Source organism: Brachyistius frenatus, unplaced genomic scaffold (genome assembly GCF_029030835.1).
Source record: "Brachyistius frenatus isolate BFR_SWC_R1_liver_20210118 unplaced genomic scaffold, ASM2903083v1 Contig_17, whole genome shotgun sequence".
In the NCBI taxonomy this organism is placed as follows: Eukaryota; Metazoa; Chordata; class Actinopteri; family Embiotocidae; genus Brachyistius; species Brachyistius frenatus.
In genome coordinates this window covers 1,432,124-1,451,121 of record NW_027210616.1, presented here as the reverse complement: position 1 = coordinate 1,451,121, position 18,998 = coordinate 1,432,124, and the positions used below count along the sequence as shown (strand labels likewise).

At 39.2% G+C, this 18,998-nt stretch overlaps 1 protein-coding gene across 4 annotated transcripts in view; it reads right to left on the bottom strand.

Moving 5' to 3' along the window:
• Positions 1-18,998, bottom strand: part of diaph2 (diaphanous-related formin 2) — a 371,302-nt gene that overhangs the window by 246,410 nt on the left and 105,894 nt on the right. For all 4 annotated transcript variants that reach the window (XM_069694231.1, XM_069694228.1, XM_069694230.1 and 1 more), the window contains 7 exons: positions 15,645-15,719; positions 15,466-15,535; positions 14,601-14,737; positions 11,112-11,220; positions 8,244-8,354; positions 6,906-7,018; positions 3,801-3,917 (listed from right to left, as the gene is read on the bottom strand). In XM_069694231.1, the coding sequence (XP_069550332.1) occupies positions 3,801-3,917; positions 6,906-7,018; positions 8,244-8,354; positions 11,112-11,220; positions 14,601-14,737; positions 15,466-15,535; positions 15,645-15,719 (732 nt within the window). The remainder of the gene's footprint in view (positions 1-3,800; positions 3,918-6,905; positions 7,019-8,243; positions 8,355-11,111; positions 11,221-14,600; positions 14,738-15,465; positions 15,536-15,644; positions 15,720-18,998) is intronic.

The window sequence follows — 18,998 nt, the reverse complement described above, 5'->3', positions numbered from 1 at the left end:
AGTTCAGCACAGCCCCAGCCACTTGATCCAGCTCTGCTCCACATAACCAGTGTAATCCCCATATCACCAGGCTCCAAAAGAGCAGATCTGCTCTATATTTACTGGGTGGGTTTGATGTGCTCCCATTCATTAGGCTTCCAGTGAGAGATTAATTATCAAAAATAAACCTAGCCCCGGAGGGGAGAAAAACAACTAATGTTGTGTTGGGAGGAATTACAGTAGACAGAGCAGTTACCTACTATAGACTGTCTTATTATTAGAATACTAATTAAAATATTTAATGAATTATCATTTCACATTATTATTAGACAAAAGAATCAAGGTACCAAGTGTGCTTTCAATTCCACAAAAAAAAAAAAAAAAAAAACTGACATAAACAACTTAATCTCTTTTACTTCAGATAGAATAGTATTCACACACGGACATTTCTTTGATCACAAACCTTTATACAACGCTACCTCACCTAACACTGCTGTTTTGTTCCGTCCTCTGCACGCCTTCATACCCCACCAGCAGCGTTTCAGAAGCAAAGTGTTTTGTCTGCCCGATTTTGTTGATTTCCTGATTTGGTCATTTTTCTTTGATTTGTGTGCTTCTAGTGTGGGAGGGCAGGCTACACTGTGAAATGGTTTATTTATTTGTTTAACAGTTATGTGTTTATTGTTGTCGTTTCCTACGTTGTGCTGTAGCCTCCAGACAAAGTTAATACAGTTTGTTGTTTTTAAACAGTTTAAAAAAAACATTCAACCTCATAATTGTTTCATAACTATTTAACATACTGTGCTTTAGGAGAGCCCATTCCTTGTCCTTTTTGAAATTCCGGGGGGTAGACATCGATTGGAAGCCTGCACATGATGTTTTATTGTGAAAATTAAGCGGATTCTCTATGCTGTTCCTGCATCTGACTTCCTGCCTGGCTTATCTGCGCTGTGCAGCTTGATACGGCCTTTGTCTGGATTCCGTCAAAAAAAGACTACAGGCGTATTTTTTTTTGCGGAGCGCTGAGCCACTTCTGGAATAATGCTGAAATGCGGCATGTGTAGGGGAATCACAAGTATTGTCTAAAATGGCAGCTATCAGCTCCAGTGGCTGTGTTCAAGCCGGCGATGCGGTGGTTTGAAAATCCTCTAATGCCTTAAAAGTGCTACGGTATAACTCTACACCTTTTGCCTCATTCAGTACGGGAAGATCTACGAATTGAATATGCTATAGTCTTCGCCTCAGCCTCTACTGCGGCTAGTACCAAGGTCATATGTTTGCCCTTTGGACAGTAGGGACACGTCCCTATTTTGGGATGACAAAGGTGTCTCGACCACTATTTGAGCAAACGCAATTATCTTTGGAGTGACATAAGAAGTCACATACGTCCCCAAGACAGCTAATTTCGGCATGCTGGCATTTGACGGGCTGAGAGAACGTGGGTTATTTGAAGAATTATGTCAGGTGCAAATATTGTTTTGTACCGCAAGACACAGAATAGCGAGAGTTTACGCTGTCAGTCCATACCTCAAGCGAGGCCACAAATTTAGTATTTTATATTACTTACTTCCTTTTCTCTACTGCCTGCACACATAATGCAGTTTTGTCCATACCAACACATTTTGTACTACCACCACCAAAAAAGAAAAGGAGCATCAGGAGCCAATGTGGACAATAACGTTAGCTGATACTACCAACCAAGCTAAGCCTGGCTTCTGTCATCTTCAGGTTAGCATTCAGGTCTACAGCAGGAGTAAACATAAAATGGGTGAATATATCAAATAATGAGTTGAATTTCAACCTAAAACTCCCATGAAAATGTCACCATTAACAAATTATTTTGACTGCAGAAAACAGTAGCAGCAGGCTAGAAAAGTGGAGCAGGCTGATAAGGAAACAGGTGCATGTTCAGGATGTCAGGTGAGGGTATAATTATGAGTTATAGTTTGGAATTATTGGGAAGCAACAGCGGTATAAAAGTATTTGGATGTTAATCAAATACAACCTTTGAAAGTCAACAAATTTGGTCATGAGTTTATTTTGAAAAACAATTTAGACCAAAGCAAGTTAGTTTCAAAAGCTGCTATTCACATAATATCTAAAATTGCCTTCAAAAATATACCATATGTTTGTATGTATCTTATTCTTCAATGGTTCATTTTATTACAAATAGGAAATTCAAAAATGAAGTGAAGATGCGGCAGGGCAGGATAAAGGAGAAGCAGCTGGACCTTCAGGGCTTGAGGTGGGGCAGGGGGTGGGTTGTTGTGTCCCTACCAATGTTGAGATCAAACCTATGCCCTTGAGTGCTACACTGCAAAGTGGATATGCTCAGACGTAGCACTGACTACTTACTTCACTCATGATATGTCTTATAGCATATAAAAATGCCAAAATGGATATGTTAACAAGGTTAAAAACTATATTTTTATTGGAGGGGGTCTTTGAGGGCAAAGACTGCAAAAAAAACCAAAAACAGACAGAATCTATTGGAAATAGCTGCATGCGCTGTAGTACTGCATCCTCCATCATCCTAACTCCACAGCAGTGATGTATGGGGGGAAAAAAAGGCCTCAGTCATAATGCATTTCTGGTGTTAATGTTTGTGTGAGCACGTGTGCATTTCTCCTTGCATTTGTTTGGAAGGCTGGAGGAAAAAGAAATCAAAAACATATTTTTAAAGACACCATCATTTTTTTTATGAGCACTGTTACTGATCCGTTCTCATTGCTGGCTGACAGAGGCGTACGTGGACACTGGAGCAGAGGTGGACACGGCGATACTAGATGCTTAATGTGAATTCTATTTCTCACTTCCTCCGAATAGATGAAGAATACATAATTCATAACTCCAAGGGAACAGCAACTTGTCTATGGTAAATTTATCTTCCTCCTCTCATCCTCCCTTCATCTTCGAACTTTCTTTTTTAAGTCGTATTTCTGCAAAAAGGTCTGACACAGCAGTGAATTTATCAGTGTCACTCCATTCAGATGAGTAGTGACCTTCCTTCCCAGACATGTTTGCTCTTCAAAGGTAAAGTAAAAAGCAAACTGTGCAGCTTAAAAAAAAATCTAAATAACAAAATGATATTGTTACTCTGATCATTTATGTTTTTTTTACTTTAGTGTATAAAATTAAAGAAGGTTAGAAAAAGTGTTTTCTTACACAGCAACTGCAACCCAGTTAAAAATTGTTCTTCTGCTGCAGACTAATAGTAGCTACGAGCTATTTTCAGTCTGCAGCGGAGCACTTCATAGTGCACTATAGTGCACAGTTAACATGCTCCCAATGTTGGGTGTGGCCAGAAATTCAACAGACATATAGATTAAAAGCTACAGAGGCCAGTGAGGCAGTTTCTTCATATAAGATAAACTGAAGAATTAGTTTTTTTTTCTTCAACAGCTTTTTTTCTCATCTGTACTTCCAGCTGAGAGAGTTGTGCAGATGTTGGTTCAATGCAGCATCTGCAAGGCTTTCACAGTTGTAGGTAAATAACACCAACTTTGCAATTATTCACATTTCATTTGGCTCTCAATTTTGGAAAGATGTTTCCTCACATGAAAAATGTTAAACCTGGATTTTACATTTAAAGCAATTATGGCCAAAGACAAACAGACAGACAGACCCATGAGGGAAATAAATATTTCCTGTAAGTATTAATAAATAAGTTCGGTGTGATTAATGTGCTGTTTTTGTTTTTGTTTTTTTGTAAAAAATTAAAAAAAAAAGGCTGGAAGCTATAAAAGCACCCTGACAGAGCGAATTACAAGGTCATCAGTCAATAGCAGGCCAGCGGTATGTAAACAACACGTAGAACTTACCTGATGTAATAGTCATTCCTGATGAGCAATAGGTGTTGAAGGATTGACAGGAAGTACCCCTCTGAGCCGGTTTCTCTCACCATATTTGACAGGAGATGGTACACCTCGTTCATATCAGTGCAGGAGAAAGGTTAAGGAAAACAACCCTATTACAGTGTTATATTTTAGTTTTTAAAGTTAACTGTTAAGGCTGACCTCTTGCAAAGACACCCAGTTGGAGTTCATTATCCAGGTGTGTTCAACTCCTGTAAACATTAAATTTTTTATGACTTCTTGTTTTCAGCAGAACCATTTATTTCCCCCTTTTCCTCAACTCACTTTATCTGACAGGTATCATTGTGGAAAAGCAAACAGAGCTATGATTCCTCTTATCCATTCTCTCCTGGGGGAACTGAAACATTGTAAACAGCTAACTTGAGGAGGGAGATTGTCAATGAAGAATGCTCCCTCTGGTTTACCTGTCACTCCAGACCTTTCAAGATGGAGGAAATTAATTACAGGAAGAAACTCACTGCTTTGAATGTTTAAGCTAGGAATGACGGGGATCCGATCATTCGTGGGGCAAAATACGGCTGAGGTTCAGTTCCCAGATTGAAACCGACATCTACTCAGGAGCAAAAAAATTCAAGTTATTAAATTTGCAAAAGCTATTGATTATGTGCCTTATATTTGCTTTCCCCAGGAGGAAACACTCATGGCTTTGACATCTAAAACAGATGTAAAATCAAACTGACTCACTTTTTATTTGTCATGTTTGAAGATCATTTATTTGTATATTCGCTGACTATTTGTTTTAAAAAGTAGCCGTTTGTGATGCCTCTTATTCAGAGAAGCACAACATGTTTCATACTGATGTTACTGACTTAAAAAACAATGGAGGAACAATTTAACATAGAGCACAGGAGAAGATGGGCATGTGCATTGAAACATCGTTAGAATTTGATTAGTAGCACAAAATGAAGTTAGAACATGCGAAACATCAGAAATCTAATAAAAGTTGTGAAAGTGAAGCTCTGAAAAGTGAAGAAAAATGCATGATTTGAAGTCTATTTAATTTGTTTGCTTGAGAAAGGAGGATTTCCCTATGGAGACTCATGCTGTCTGAAAAAGTAGAATATGCCTCTCAGATACAGTATGTGCACACATGCAGAAAAAAGTAGACCAAGGAGACGGTTGCATTGTTAAGCTTGCAAAGATAACAAAAAAAAAAAAAATCTGATTGTCATCCGAACATAAAGTGTGGATCTTGGCAAAGTGTGTTCAAATATTTACACAGTGCAACATACTGACTGCAAAGCGATCAAGTGACATTTGCAACACAGTGGCACCATATGTTGTGATTCTCCTCCCTTTGGCTTTCGGCACAGAGAGTATCACTTAAGAGCATATGCAGAAATTGATTCATGATCTTTAGGTGCCTGAGCTTGCTATCATCTGTACAAAACAATCTGCAGATGCTGGAAGCTGGAGCAGATCAATTCTTTTAAATACTGTTTGACAATGTTCCTATTAATTTCAACAATGTCTGTAATTAAACTCTGATCTCGTATCAAATTTTTAGAGAACCAGGGATGGGAATACAGGCTCCTCTAAAGTACTACTTCCCTCCATTGCATTAGCTGTGTATGAAGCCTGGGAGAATTAGCAATCCTGTGAGATTCAATTATAGCCTCACCACAGCAGCATTTGAGAGGACATGAGAAGGAGCTCACACTGGGAATGTATCCAACTAGCTTCATCTATCACTAAACTGCAGACATAAACCTAATGTAAAATGCCAATCCATTCAATGGAAGCCCCCCTTATGCTCGCGTTCTCACTCGCTGTCTCTCTCTCTTTACACTCTCTCTCCAAATAATGAATAAACATGAGTGGCAGTCGAGTGTGATGTAGGCCAGTCAGTGGTGGGGTCAATCAATCACCATTCCACGGCTCATTAATATTTATCAGGGGCCTGGAGTCACCTCCTTGGCACCTGGACCTGGGATGGACACAGAGGAGACGAGCCTCTTCAGGTTAATATTCATGAAACTGCTGGGAGAAACAAGACACATATGCACTACTCAGGTAGTAGAGGTACTACCTGCGTGATATCATGCATATACATGCACGTATGTGTCTGTGTCTGTGCTAAGCAGGAAAAGTGACAAAAGGTAGCCTAGGCATTCGAATCATGCTCAGACCGCACAGATCGATACCGCATTGTCCTTGGAAACAAACATTGGGCCTTCTCATTTGTGAACCTGCTCAAGCACATCATTAATCCAGGTGCACTTTTTCCCCCCTCTCCATCTTCTCTCCACACACACACACACACACACACAACCTCCTCCCCTCACCTACATGTGTCAACAGAAACTGTCACTCCCAGCAGCACTTCGTGCCCGCACTGGAACTGTGGGACTTGGTGGAAGAAAAAGGTTGAGGGAATGAACATCTGCATAACAATTGTCAGAGTCTGGTTTGTCTGCTCACATTGTCAGCCATTCATACATAGCCTGAGAGAAGATTTGTGAATTATTAAAGGCTTCTTCTCCGGGATGCTTGAAGAAGTTTCCGACTTGGGACTAAATTACTTCTCACCTTATTAACTTCTACTCTGAATGCTTGGAGTTAAATGGACATTCATAAGAGAGGTGAAATTTACCTTTCTACAGTGGAACACAAAAACAAGAAATGACAATACCTTCACCGTAAAATACATTATCTCTCCGCATAAAAAATAGTATTTGTCTGCTGTGCATAATAAGTGGTAAGAAGAGGAGAGCATATGCCTATTTGATTTCTTCCTCTTGAGTCTGACAACCCACAGCTAAAAGACAAGAAGTGAAGAGGAGAGGAGACGGGGAGGAAGAGAATGGTAAATCAAAATAAGAGAGAATAGGTCAAAGGTTAAGATGACAGGGTTATTTACCTAGAATACCTGGCCACGGATGGCGCTAGATATTGTGCTCTGGTTCCTCTAATCCTTCTCTAATGAACAAAGCCATGAGGGGCTTTGGCTTATAAAGCTTGACCAAACTCAGAATATATACTCGTCCCTCGCAGCTCGTTCTGCAGACCTGCTCATCTGTATAGTCACACAGAGGGAGGACAAAAGGATATTCCATCTCAGCACGGATGTCATCCAGGCGATGGGAGAGTTCGATTGAGTCCTCCTCCTTGTTCTCATTGAACACTCTCAGCTGGATGTCGAGCTCCTCTGTCTCTTTTAGCTCCTGGAATGAGTTAGACACACAGTAGATGGTTGATAACGTGTTAAAAGTTTGAAAGAAGGTCATCCTTCAGTGTGGATTATAATAAACAGTCACAGTGACATCTAGTTTGTAACAATTTACAACTCTTTACTTTGCAGTATTAAATCTTATCTTGTTCAATGGATCTATTCTCAAAATCTGTAGCACCTGAATATTATTTTCCCTGTTGCAGCTGTACAGAAAAGCAGGAACTGAGATGCTCTGAACCCTTTCACTAGTATTCCAGACGGTCCCGATTCCTGCACACCTGTTCCAGTCACAAGGGGCTACAGAGGTGCTCTTTACCACTTCTCTATGAATCACGAGCAGTGGAGTTTACAGACGGAGACAGGGCCAAATGTAACCCAATTTCTGCAGGTATCAATCACCCTGCACCATTTTTTTGGGTACACCATCTGTCTTCAGCAAGCAACACTGCTTCAGAGGGAGGTGCACAATGGCACAAAAAAAAAAAGAAGGAGGGAAGGAGAAGGGAAGGAGAAGAGGAGTAGAGCCAAATACATGCGTCAAGGACTATAAGAACGAAACAAATTGTGCTTTCTTTTTGTCAGTGGACTTTATTTTCTGTTTCTTTGCCAACAGCTACAGAGGCTCCTGAGCATAACTCATAATTAGATGAAAGAGTGTCAGTCTGAATGTCGGCATTAAAAGCGGTAAATGTGGCATTCATAAATGACTGTACACCGAGACTCTATCATATCAGGGGGAAGAATTGAAGATAATTAAAGTAATGACAGTAATAATCAACAGGAGCAGCTGGGATGACTTTTTAACAACTGGCTCTGTGACACATTCACCCCACTTGCGACAAATGAGAGCTTGAGTGATGAGTTGGAGCTCGTTTGCCTTCGGCTTATGTGGAGATGTGTAAGGTTGCTGATAATGATGCCTGTGTGATGAGGTGCCAGCACTGCATCACACTTGACAAGGGCTTCTACTAATAATAATTAAATAAACAGTAATAAAAATCAGTCTTATTTATATATATATATTTGTATGATTTGGCAAGTCTGGCCTTTGTGATTTTATGTCACTAACCTCAAAGCTTACATACAATGAAAAGGATTCAAATTTACACCTGGATTATTTAAATGCTAGATTGTTGTTGGAACAAAGTGAGGGGCATATCTATTTTCATGCATGTGAATAATCTAACCACGTGTTCTCTGATAGTTTGGTAACTCACAGGAAGGATCTTCTTGAGGCCACATCTTAAAAACTCATTGCGTAGATGTATCCGGAAGTCCAGGTCTTCAGGGGAGGTGACCAGGGCGTTGATCAGCTGCATGCAAGCAACCTGTGGCGCAGACAGAGAAAACGACAAATACAAAAATAGAGAAAATCAAATGAGCAAAGAGATACAAAAGAGATATTCCTCGCAAAACATATCAATATAAGATTATGTAGTTTAATTATTTATTCCGTGTTCAGTCGATGGAGCATAGACATGGGTTTTGCAGCGATTGCCCGCTCTTAATATTTATTTTGCAAAACCAAAATTAAAGAAAAGACACTGAAATGATAAGCAGAGGAAGATAAAAGGGGAGAGAGAGCAGACACAAAGATGGTAGAAAGTCCAAGCCTGGTGTGTCTTTCGACTAGATGTGCAATATTAATGGATTCATTGGTAAAGAAAAAGCCTCAAAGTGTGTACGTGTGTGTGTGGGTGTGCGTCCTGGGTGGGTGGTCGGGGGGAGGGTGGACGGTAAAGAGGAAATCGCTGATGAATTGTAATGAGCAGTAAGGTGTTTCAGGGGAGCAGGCCGTGGATAAGACCGTTTTCCTTGGACAGACAATCGATAGCAGGCTGAAGGATTCCCATGGACGATGTGAAACACTGCCTTCTGAAACCATGACCCTGTACTGTTGGATTGTATGTGTTATTAATAAGAGTCACAACAATGTTGCTTCTGAGTTGTTTCCTGGGTCAGATGTATTATTTTTCAAGGTTTAAAAAAAAAAGGTATCTAGCTAACTCAATAGATTTAAGTAGAGATATGCCTGGATGAGGGGAAATTAATCTGCAAACACTGATCATTTCATTCAATGTCATCTGAACTGAAAATATAATAATCTTGAACTGATTGTCCTCCACTATGACCCCAATATGTTTCAGATTTTTTTAATAATCAAACAACATTTTAGGTCATCTTTTACTGGAGCTATAATCAAATAAACTATATCTGCTGGGGGTGTTTTGGTCTTGTGAAAAGCAGAACACAAGCTACCTGGAGTGAAGAGCATTAATATCTAGTTTTAGTTGCTGAAAAGTTGTAGCAGCAGCACAACAAACACATTATTTAGCCACTTAGGGGGGGAGAGATGCATATTGTTATTTGATACAGATACGATACCGTATATTCTCTTGAGAAAGCACAAGTTTGTTGCAGGAAAGGAAACCGCAACTGAGTCAGTGCCACCAGCCAGGCACCACAAACACGGCAGACTCCTCCATATTTGACGAAAGCTTGAGGGCCTCGAATAAGATCTGCGCGCTGAAACCTGACATTTTACTGTATCCACCAGAGGCCAGATACATAAAAGAAACTCCACCAAATCTTCACAGAATTTATGTGAGTGAAGAAAGCCATGGAGCTCATGAAATATTCTTTCTCTTCTCCTGCATACAGATAGATACTTACATCAAAACATACCTCAGTCATGTATTGTGGAGTAGGAAGTGGCAGGGATGGGGTCAGGGTTATAATCTGTTTTAGGTTTAGAGAGAGGCAATGCTGCCATGGTGGGAGGGGGGTTGCAAACATCGTAATTAAAAGTGGCACTGCCGGGACGGCATTAATGTTGAAATGCAGAGTTTCGGTCGTGCTCAGTAGACAAGTACACCCTGAACTACGGTAAAACACATTTTAATCACATTAGCGAAGTTTAGTTTTCTAGCCCATCCCAGGTTTTGGATAAAAAGTCTATTAATTTACTTGAACCCCCTGCATCAGCAAAGCATTTTAATTTACATCACAATTAGCAGAGCTTCATTTCATTAATGGCAAAATTTAAAGGAAAAACAACAGTGCCCTAATAAAAGAATATCTACTTTCTCTTCCACCACCCGCCTCATCAGTTTCCATCATGACTTCTCAATCCCTGCAGCTAAAGTAATTCCTTAAGTAATTCCCTGCTTTTGGCTTTGTAAAAAAACACATTTTAAGTGGTGTTGTTATTGCCATTATATTGTTTTTCCCCGCTGCTGAAGAATACTAGTGAAAATGAGGAGAGGTGTGGTGCTTTAGTTGCCCTTCCACATGGAGTCCTCTGAGACCCAACTTGACAGCAACATAGAAAAAAGCAAGGGGGAAGTATTTGTAAGATGTGAGAAAAAAAATGAGCGAGGCAGTGAGAGGAAGAAAAAAATGAAAGGAACAAGAACGCAACATCCTTTTTTTTATTATCATTTTTCTGAAAAAAAAAAAAAAAAGTGGTGCGATTCAGTAGAAGTGCTCAATGAAGCAGGTGTTTTTGATTAAAGCAGGAGCAATGGAGGTCCGAGTGCATTTCAATAACCCTCCGATCACACCACCATCATGTGCTCAAGGTGCTGTGAGGATGACAAGTGGACACGAAAACAGGAAGAGCAAAAAGCATACGAAGACAGGTGAGGTTGAAGAACACGAGGCCCTGGAGTGACACCACTGTCAATTTAAGTCTCGCTTGCGTCAAACATGGTCCTTGTGACAAAATGGAATTTGTGTGAATGACACTGTTCCACTGTACATGACAAAAACACCTGCTTTTTTTTTTTTTTTTTTTTGTCTGGTGTGTAAATCAGTGTGTATGACTATACAATACATCCTGAAAAGCATACTGTAACACCACATAACAGTACAGTACTACAGTATTCATTCATATAACAGTGTGTTGTAGAATATCAGTGGTCACTCGAACGGTTATTGGATTAGCCACTGAACCATGAAGGTCACTTTTATCCATCAGAGGAAATAATTATATAAAAGGGGCAGTGAATGTATGCTGAATATTAATAAGTAATGTTAACTTTTTTTTTTTTTTTTTTTGTATGTGTGTGTATGTAATTTCTTACCTGGAGCTGCTGGGCCTCATGGTTCTCCAGTCCTTCCACAATTGGGGCAAATCTCTCTTTATTGTTTCTCTCTGCAGCAATTGTCATGGCAGCTAAAATCTTATCCAGGCTGGAAGACAACAGAGAACAGGGAGCACACAAACGCAAAGTCAACAAACACGTTTATCACCTCGTTGACAGGACATTTACTCACAATATTCAGCTCAAACACCATGTATATTATCGTCCTTTGTGTGTTGGTGAGGACGTTTACTCGACCAGTCTTTGGTCACTGACAAACGCTGCTGCTTTCCATCTTTTTGTATGCAAGCAGGTCTATTACTGCTGCGGTGCACAATTTTGACTTCATCTTGCTGTTACTGAGGTGATGCTAGATCAAGACAGGGTTTTACTGCAAATGTGTTCCGTTGTCAAAGCAATTGTGGAAGAGTGTATTTGACTGGGTGAAAAAAAGTTGCAAATCATTGTAGGGACTGCCAGACTAATGTTCAAATACACCAATTGAGAAGGTAAGCAATTTAGAGTACTTGCAAGGGCTGAAGGCACTCAGCTAAGTAGGGTATTGGACAATTTCGACCTCTAAATAGAGAAGGAATAAGAAATTCGGTGCAGCGCGGGACTGCAATAAAAGTAAATTGATGCCTTATGAGCAGTTATGTGAACAGTGATTTACAATATGCGTACATAATAATTGGCAACAGGTGGTCTGTGTCACAAGGCCATAGGCGCTATTTTGCCTCCACCCGTTAAGAAACTGAACAGCTTAACTGCTCCTCAACAGTCCTCATGGGTATAAAAGAGCTATTCACCTGAACATTGCACTCAATGTTCCCCCAAAAAAGTTATTAAATCAATAAATATTCACGCTATCAATTTATGTCTGCACAAACATGTGTAATCACACACATCACGTCATTTTGTTACCTTGTAACAACCCAAACGTTACCATGTTCAGGATGACAAAATACTACCAGTTGATTTGTGAGCGAGGGAGATCACGTGTCTGACCGATAGAAACCCCGTGCGTGGAGTAAGCGTCACGCCGAGATAAATGAAAAGGCCAAGCTACGTGATAGAGGTTACGAAGTCACAGACAAACACGGGGAGCCGCATACTGAGTAGCTTTAAAGCCAGTTCAGACGACGCTTCAAAACAGACGAGATAGATCTGCTTAACTTGTCATGTTCCCTTTTCATGCTGTCAGCTGAAGTGGGTGTTGAACATGAGCCAGCGTCATAACGCTGGTTGGCAGAGAAGTTTCTGAGCTAAAAAAAAATAAATAAATAAGTGACGCCTCAGCTCCTTTAGGCTGTCATCTCGACAGGATACGGACATTTTAATACAAGGTTATGATCATGGCAAAGATCTCCATGTTTACTTCAACCTATTCTTGAATACTTGGAGTGACAAGAGGGGGAGGGAGAAAAAACAGAAAGTGAGAACAAAAATACAGAGAAAGGAGGATTTGTACCTGTACACCCAATATCTGCTTAAAATAGTGGTGGTGTGTGTGTTTGTTTGCAAGCAGGAAGTATGTCTGTGAGCGTTAAAGTGGTGACTGAACAGAACACGGGTCTATATATTCAACGCATCAATGTGCACCAGTCTTAAACAGTCATGATTTAATTGAGTCAAGACGACTCTAGCATTGATCTACATTACCTAACTGCTTTAAATCAAACTAATTGTGATTGGCTGTCTGTATTTTGACTTACTAAAGAAGCAGCGACGGCTTGGTAAAACTTGTTGGGGATATAATATAATTTCCATCTCAATGCAGCATGCCTCCCTTCCTCATCATATTTGACCCCAAAATAATACCTTTCCACACGGACACTTTGACATCACATTCGACAAAGCACAGCTGTAATCAATAACAATTATGGTTATGAGATTCATAATAGATTTATCACTCGCAGTAACCACATATTGTGCATCTTGGCTCAGTAACATTGTTTACTGTCATGCTTAGATGGAAGCGAGTCATTAATTATTGTATTAACTTCACCTGTGCTTTTCCTGCAATGACAAATGTCTGCTGTGGGCCTCATGCAATTACACATATTATCTAAAGATGTCTTTGAGAGATATACACTCTTAAATGTAAATGTTTGACTGACAGATGTTAAAAAAAAACACAGAGCGCAAAGTAATGCAAATCAAGTCACGGTATATTTAGAATATAACTTAAGAAACATTAGCATTTAATTATCTGTATTTGCCACCTGATAATAACATGTTTCCCCCACAGGTTAAAGTCTAAAATAACTGTTAAATAGATACAGCTGCAACGTAGTTGTGGAATACAATCCTATTGAAAATCTAAGTAAATCTAACTATTAAAAGGCAATTCTATCAAAGTAAATTCCTTGAGATCCAAAATGAATTGGATTAAACTCTTTGATGTTCTGCAATTTAAAAAACATTTTGGAAACTAAGCACAGTAGGGGTGAGAACTACAATCACATAGCCCTATTTGGATGGTTAAAGATATGAGACACATTGCTGAACTCAGCTTCTCCAACAGAATTTGTGGGTTTGTTTATTTCCACCACTGCATAGAGACTGACTTTGAAGTGCCATTGTTATTCTAGTCTGGCCCTGTGGGAAACAATAAAAAACATACCCCTAAATCCAATTTATAAGCTGTCAGCCAGGTTGTGTCTGTGGCAAACTACACTCAGTACTTCAGCACATTAAACAGACTAAACTGCATCATCTGACCATGTGACCCAACAGATTTCTATGCTGTCTGAGGTCATCTTTAAATGCAGTATATGCTCACAGTGGGTAAACATATATATGCACAGGGTGCAATCTCTGTAAAAGTACATGCCACCCAGTGGGAGAAGGTTGAGGCAATACTAATAATGCAATGTTCTCCTTCCCTCCTGCTGCTGCAGAAACATTACTGTGTGTAAACAAACCAGATATGGACCATATGTCTTTCATCCTTATATTACTTTTGTTTTGTCATCCGTCAGGATTTTGAAAAGGTTTTGTGCTGTTTCCATATCAGCAATGATTTACTGACAAATGTGGGAAAATGTGTTCCTCGCTTAACTCTGAATACTAAAAGAAAACAATATAAAAACTTTGAACTGAGGCTAAGCAAAAGTACTTAAAAGGTCAACTATACCACCAAAACATATGTTTCCGCTTCCAGCCATGCAGATACTTTTTTCAAACATATCTGTTGCTGAAACCTCCTGACAGTTTCTCCAGTTCAAAATTGTTTTAATTAAAAATGATGCACACCAAGGTCCGCAAATTGTGTTTGTGTTTGAGACTGTTTTGTAAGGACAGTTTTGTTTTCTTAAATATATATTTTTTTTTTTCATGCTTTAATTTCCGCAAATTGTATTCACATCCATTTTGAGAATCTGTAAATAAAACCAAAGCTGGCTGGCACTCGTTAGGATACATTTGCACATGTGATGTGCAAGAAAAATGAGTGAAAAATGATCAGGTTAATGAAATTCAACTTACATGTTTTCCTCTCCAATAATACAGAAAGCAGAAAGAATTTTGACAGTCTCTGTCATCAAGTTGGTCTGTTTGGGGTCAATTGCTCGTGCCAACAGCAACAAGCTGCGCTCATCTCCCAAGATCCTTTGCAGTCCATACTGTGAGATAAGGAAGAAGAGAGGTAGGACAGAGAAAAGGTCCATTGGGTATAAATTAATGAGAGCATTTGCATTCATGGAGAACTTTCACTTCAAGTAAAAAATGAATTATACAAAAAAGCTCTAATGTACGTAAGTTATAGTTAGCCTTAATTTTCTTTTAAGGAGGGACAACGAGGCCATTGGAGAAAATGGAGAGGATGATAAATTAATTCAATTCAGGACAGGACTATGGGGACAAATACTTATAGTCTCCTGCACCTTCTAGTCCCCCCCGCCCCCCTCCCCTCTCCCACCACCAACTGAAGGAATGGGCTGAGATGACCACGTGTGGGGATTAACTCATAGAGAAGCAATATCAATAGTTCATCTATCCTTGAAATGTGTGCCACTTTTGAGAAATGAGCCAGACCTTCTCAAAAAGGATAATTAAAAGAACTGAGACTGTGGGCTTGAAACGGTAAAATTAGCTTCACTTCACTGTCCCGTTGTCCCATTATCCCAGGCTTGTCAGAGTCCAGATTTAAATCAGGTTTGGTATAACGGCCACCTGAGCTACTAAGAGACTAAATGTTTTAAATAACTGTAAAAAGAATGGCCTCTGTCCATGCTTTTTATTCATTTCTAAATTACATTTACCGTTTAACTAGTGAATTCAAACATTGTTTGATATTAAACAAGATCAAGTAATTAAGTGGATTGTCTTTTCTTTGTTGACTCATACGAACCTTATTGTTCATAAAAGCCTTCAAACACTGGATAAGTTTATGCTGGTTCCGTTTATCGATATTCTCTTGCCTGAAAAAAAAAAAAAAAAAAAACAGAAAAGTTATTATATACGTGATTACATCAACAGAACCCGGCACTATAAAATAACAGAGATGTGATGTCATATGAGTTAACTCACTGTTTCTTGTCCAGCAGCTTCTCCAGAGCATCAAGCAGAAGGCCGAGACCCTCATGACCGAAGTTATTAACCCAGCTGGAGAGAAAACACAGACACACAAAGAAAAAGTCAAATCACCAAACATTGAGTCAGAATTGTTATTGTCTTGTTGGTTCACTATCAGCCACGGTGATTCTCAGAAGCAGGCACAAACACTATTGTATTAACCTCAGAGAAAATCACTCATCCAGACGAATACCAGAGGTTTAACACTTAACTGGATAAATTGACTGTTGTTGTGTTTTTTAATTCCTAACAGGGAGCGTTGCAAATCAAAACCCGCCTTGCCCTCTCCACGACACTGAATACAGTCGAAGTCAGTTTGAATTTAAACTGTACCAATTTACAAGCAAATGAACAGCCATCCATCTTAACTAGCGTTCCCATCGCTAAGCAGTTTGTTTCCAGGCCCCCCTGTGAGCCGCTGTGTTACTGTGCCAAAAGATTAAGCAATGCAAGAAAGATAACACTGTAATCGATAATGGATCGCGAGAGATAATTGGCAATAAACCACAGCGTATCAGGAGACAGCAAATGATCCAGTGCAGATGAGCCCGTTTGTCTGAGAAAGTAGATGAGAGAGACGGGAGGAGGGACAGTGTGGTCACAGCCAGATTATGTCATTAGCATTACTTGTTTTCAGGGCTCGAGCTGTCAATAACGCAAAATGCATGGAACAATTTTGTGACATTAACGGGGCATAAGTCACTGATTTATCCCGCCTTTTTGACAAGGATTTGAAATAATAATGGTTTGAGTATTAAAGCCATTTGTATTGACTCAGTGAGTCAGAAGAGACCCTCAATTAGGGATGAGATGCATTAGCCTGAGGCAACTAGCGAAGATGAGGTGAGGTATTTCTTTGATCTGTGACTAAATTAGCATGCACAACAACCCCCACCTACTATTACTCAAATTTCATTAGCAGACAAGCAGAGACAATTTATAAGTTATTCATATTTACTGTGTGTGTGTGTGTGTATAATGATGATCTGTTTTCTTAATAAAAACAAAACATCACAATGTCCATGAATGTCTATACTAATGTCTGTTTACCAAAAGCGTTCCAATTTGAATGTTTCCTTCCTGCATGTACTCTCCACATGCTGAAGGCCATAAAAGAGGAGAACGAACAAACTGGCACAGTTTACTGCAGGATAACAATGCAGTTGTATATATTTGTGATACAGAGGTGGTACAAGTAAATGGAAGACTGGGACAACAAAGAGGAAGAGGAGGCGACACGGATGAGGGAGTACAATGCAGTAAAGTCCACAGTCTTTGTTTATGCTCCTCAGTAATGATGGTAATGTCAGTCTTCGGAGAGCGAAAATGGGACCAATATTTGTGAAAAATGTTTTTGTTTATTACACAGTGGAACTGTAATATCAGCAACGTGTGAAAAAAAGATTCAGGGGAAAAAAATAATTTGTCGTCTGGCTTGTTTGGATAGAAAAACATTTGATCCTCAGTGCCTAAAGATGAAGGTGGTGCTCTTTTCAGGACATAGATTTACGTTTTAATTAAATTATTAGCATCTGAAGTTGGTCATCACAGTCAACAAAGTGAAAATGTATAGTATGTTGACAATGTTGTGCCGCTTTTATGGCATGATTCTCTCTACCTTCAAAAGAGTGTGCATGTATTAAGTAATGAGTATTTATGCTTTGATTAAAGTTCTAACAATGATGTCATCTTCACTCATTGCTTTCACATCAATTGAAAAAGGCACAAAAAAGTTTCCCTTTTTTACTTATGCCCTGTAATGTATATACTAATTACTTCTGAGTAATTATTATACAGATCATCTTTTTATTGAGCGGATTCTGTCCACATTAAGTATGACAATACAGGAACCCCAACACTTTTACCCACTTATTTTTGTTTGTTTGTTTGTTTTCTTTATATCACCTCAATTTTTTTGTATAAAGTGCAAATAATGGACTCTCTTGAACAAATAAGTGAATCATCTTGTTTTACAGGGAGATACAACTTAAGTTCAGAAAAAGTTTGAGTTTATAATATCCAGATTCTCATCATCTCCTAACAGAGCAGAGGGGAGGCTCTGAATAAACAAAAGAGAAACTGGACATCTGTTATGTGTTGAAATGACCTTTCATACATGCTGTCACATAAAGCCATTTATTGACAGACTGCGACCAGTACACAGACTGATAACCACTGCAGCTGTCAGAGTGAGACAAAATTTCACTTCCCCATCCATTTACATAAAATGCTTAACATGTGTTTGCTTCAACTTTATAAAAAAAAAAAATCCCCAATTCAACTCTTCTCTCAGAGGAAGCCGGTTGAGACTTTGTTGTTTTTAGGATCCATTTTTCAGTTCTACAGAGCATACTGACGCATTTTTACATAGTGATCACTATTGCGTGTTTTCAGGTATCCACACCGCAGGGCTGGTACGCTTTGATTACAAATGCTGTATCCAAAATTATTACATGAAATGAGATCTGAAAAGTCAAATGAATATGAATCTAAAACAAACAATGCACAAGAACTATTCACAAAACAAGTCAATAAGCTTTGTTAATAAAAAACCTTCCGCAGAGAAGCCACGCTAATTAAAAGAGAATGCTAATTAGAAATTCTGCAACAGGTGTTGGTGGAAAGTGTCTTATGTCTGCTCCGTGTTTATCTTCTGTGTGTTATTGTTTGACTGAGACAGAGAGAAGAAGGAGTGAAATTGTCTGTGAAGTACATTTTTCATCAAAAATGTGCGTCTTGCTGCAGGTTGCAACATAATGCAGCCCTCCTCAAGGTTTTTAAGGCACTCAATGTTTGGAGTCCTCCCTACATCCCAGACTGTCGATCATTTTCTGTCCTCTCACGTATACCCTTGGGACTTCTACGGCTTGCCTTCTAAATGTCCCCAAAGTTACCACAAAGAAAATGAAAGACGGTACTTCTGTAGTGTTTGTCCTGAGGCTTTGAAATGCCCCCCGTCTCTTCATCAGAGAAACTGCCTCAATGGACAGCAAAATAGCACTACTGAAGCAAATAACAGTAGTAATTCTTCTTCAACTATAAAACGTGTAGTAATAATAATGTTGCCAGTCTGCTTCTTTATTCCAACATATGATCAGCATTAATTAAGTTTAGAAACTTTTTTTCTTTTCTTTTTTTAACATTCAACAACTCTTGATATTTTGGAAGCAGAGCAGCAAAACTCTTTATTGTATGTAGATATGGCCAAAGCTCATGTTTGGTGTTACTGTCAGGTACTTCAACACCGAAGAGATCAAATCCTTTCCTTATCACTTTCATCTCCTAATGTGGACATACATCCAAGGATTT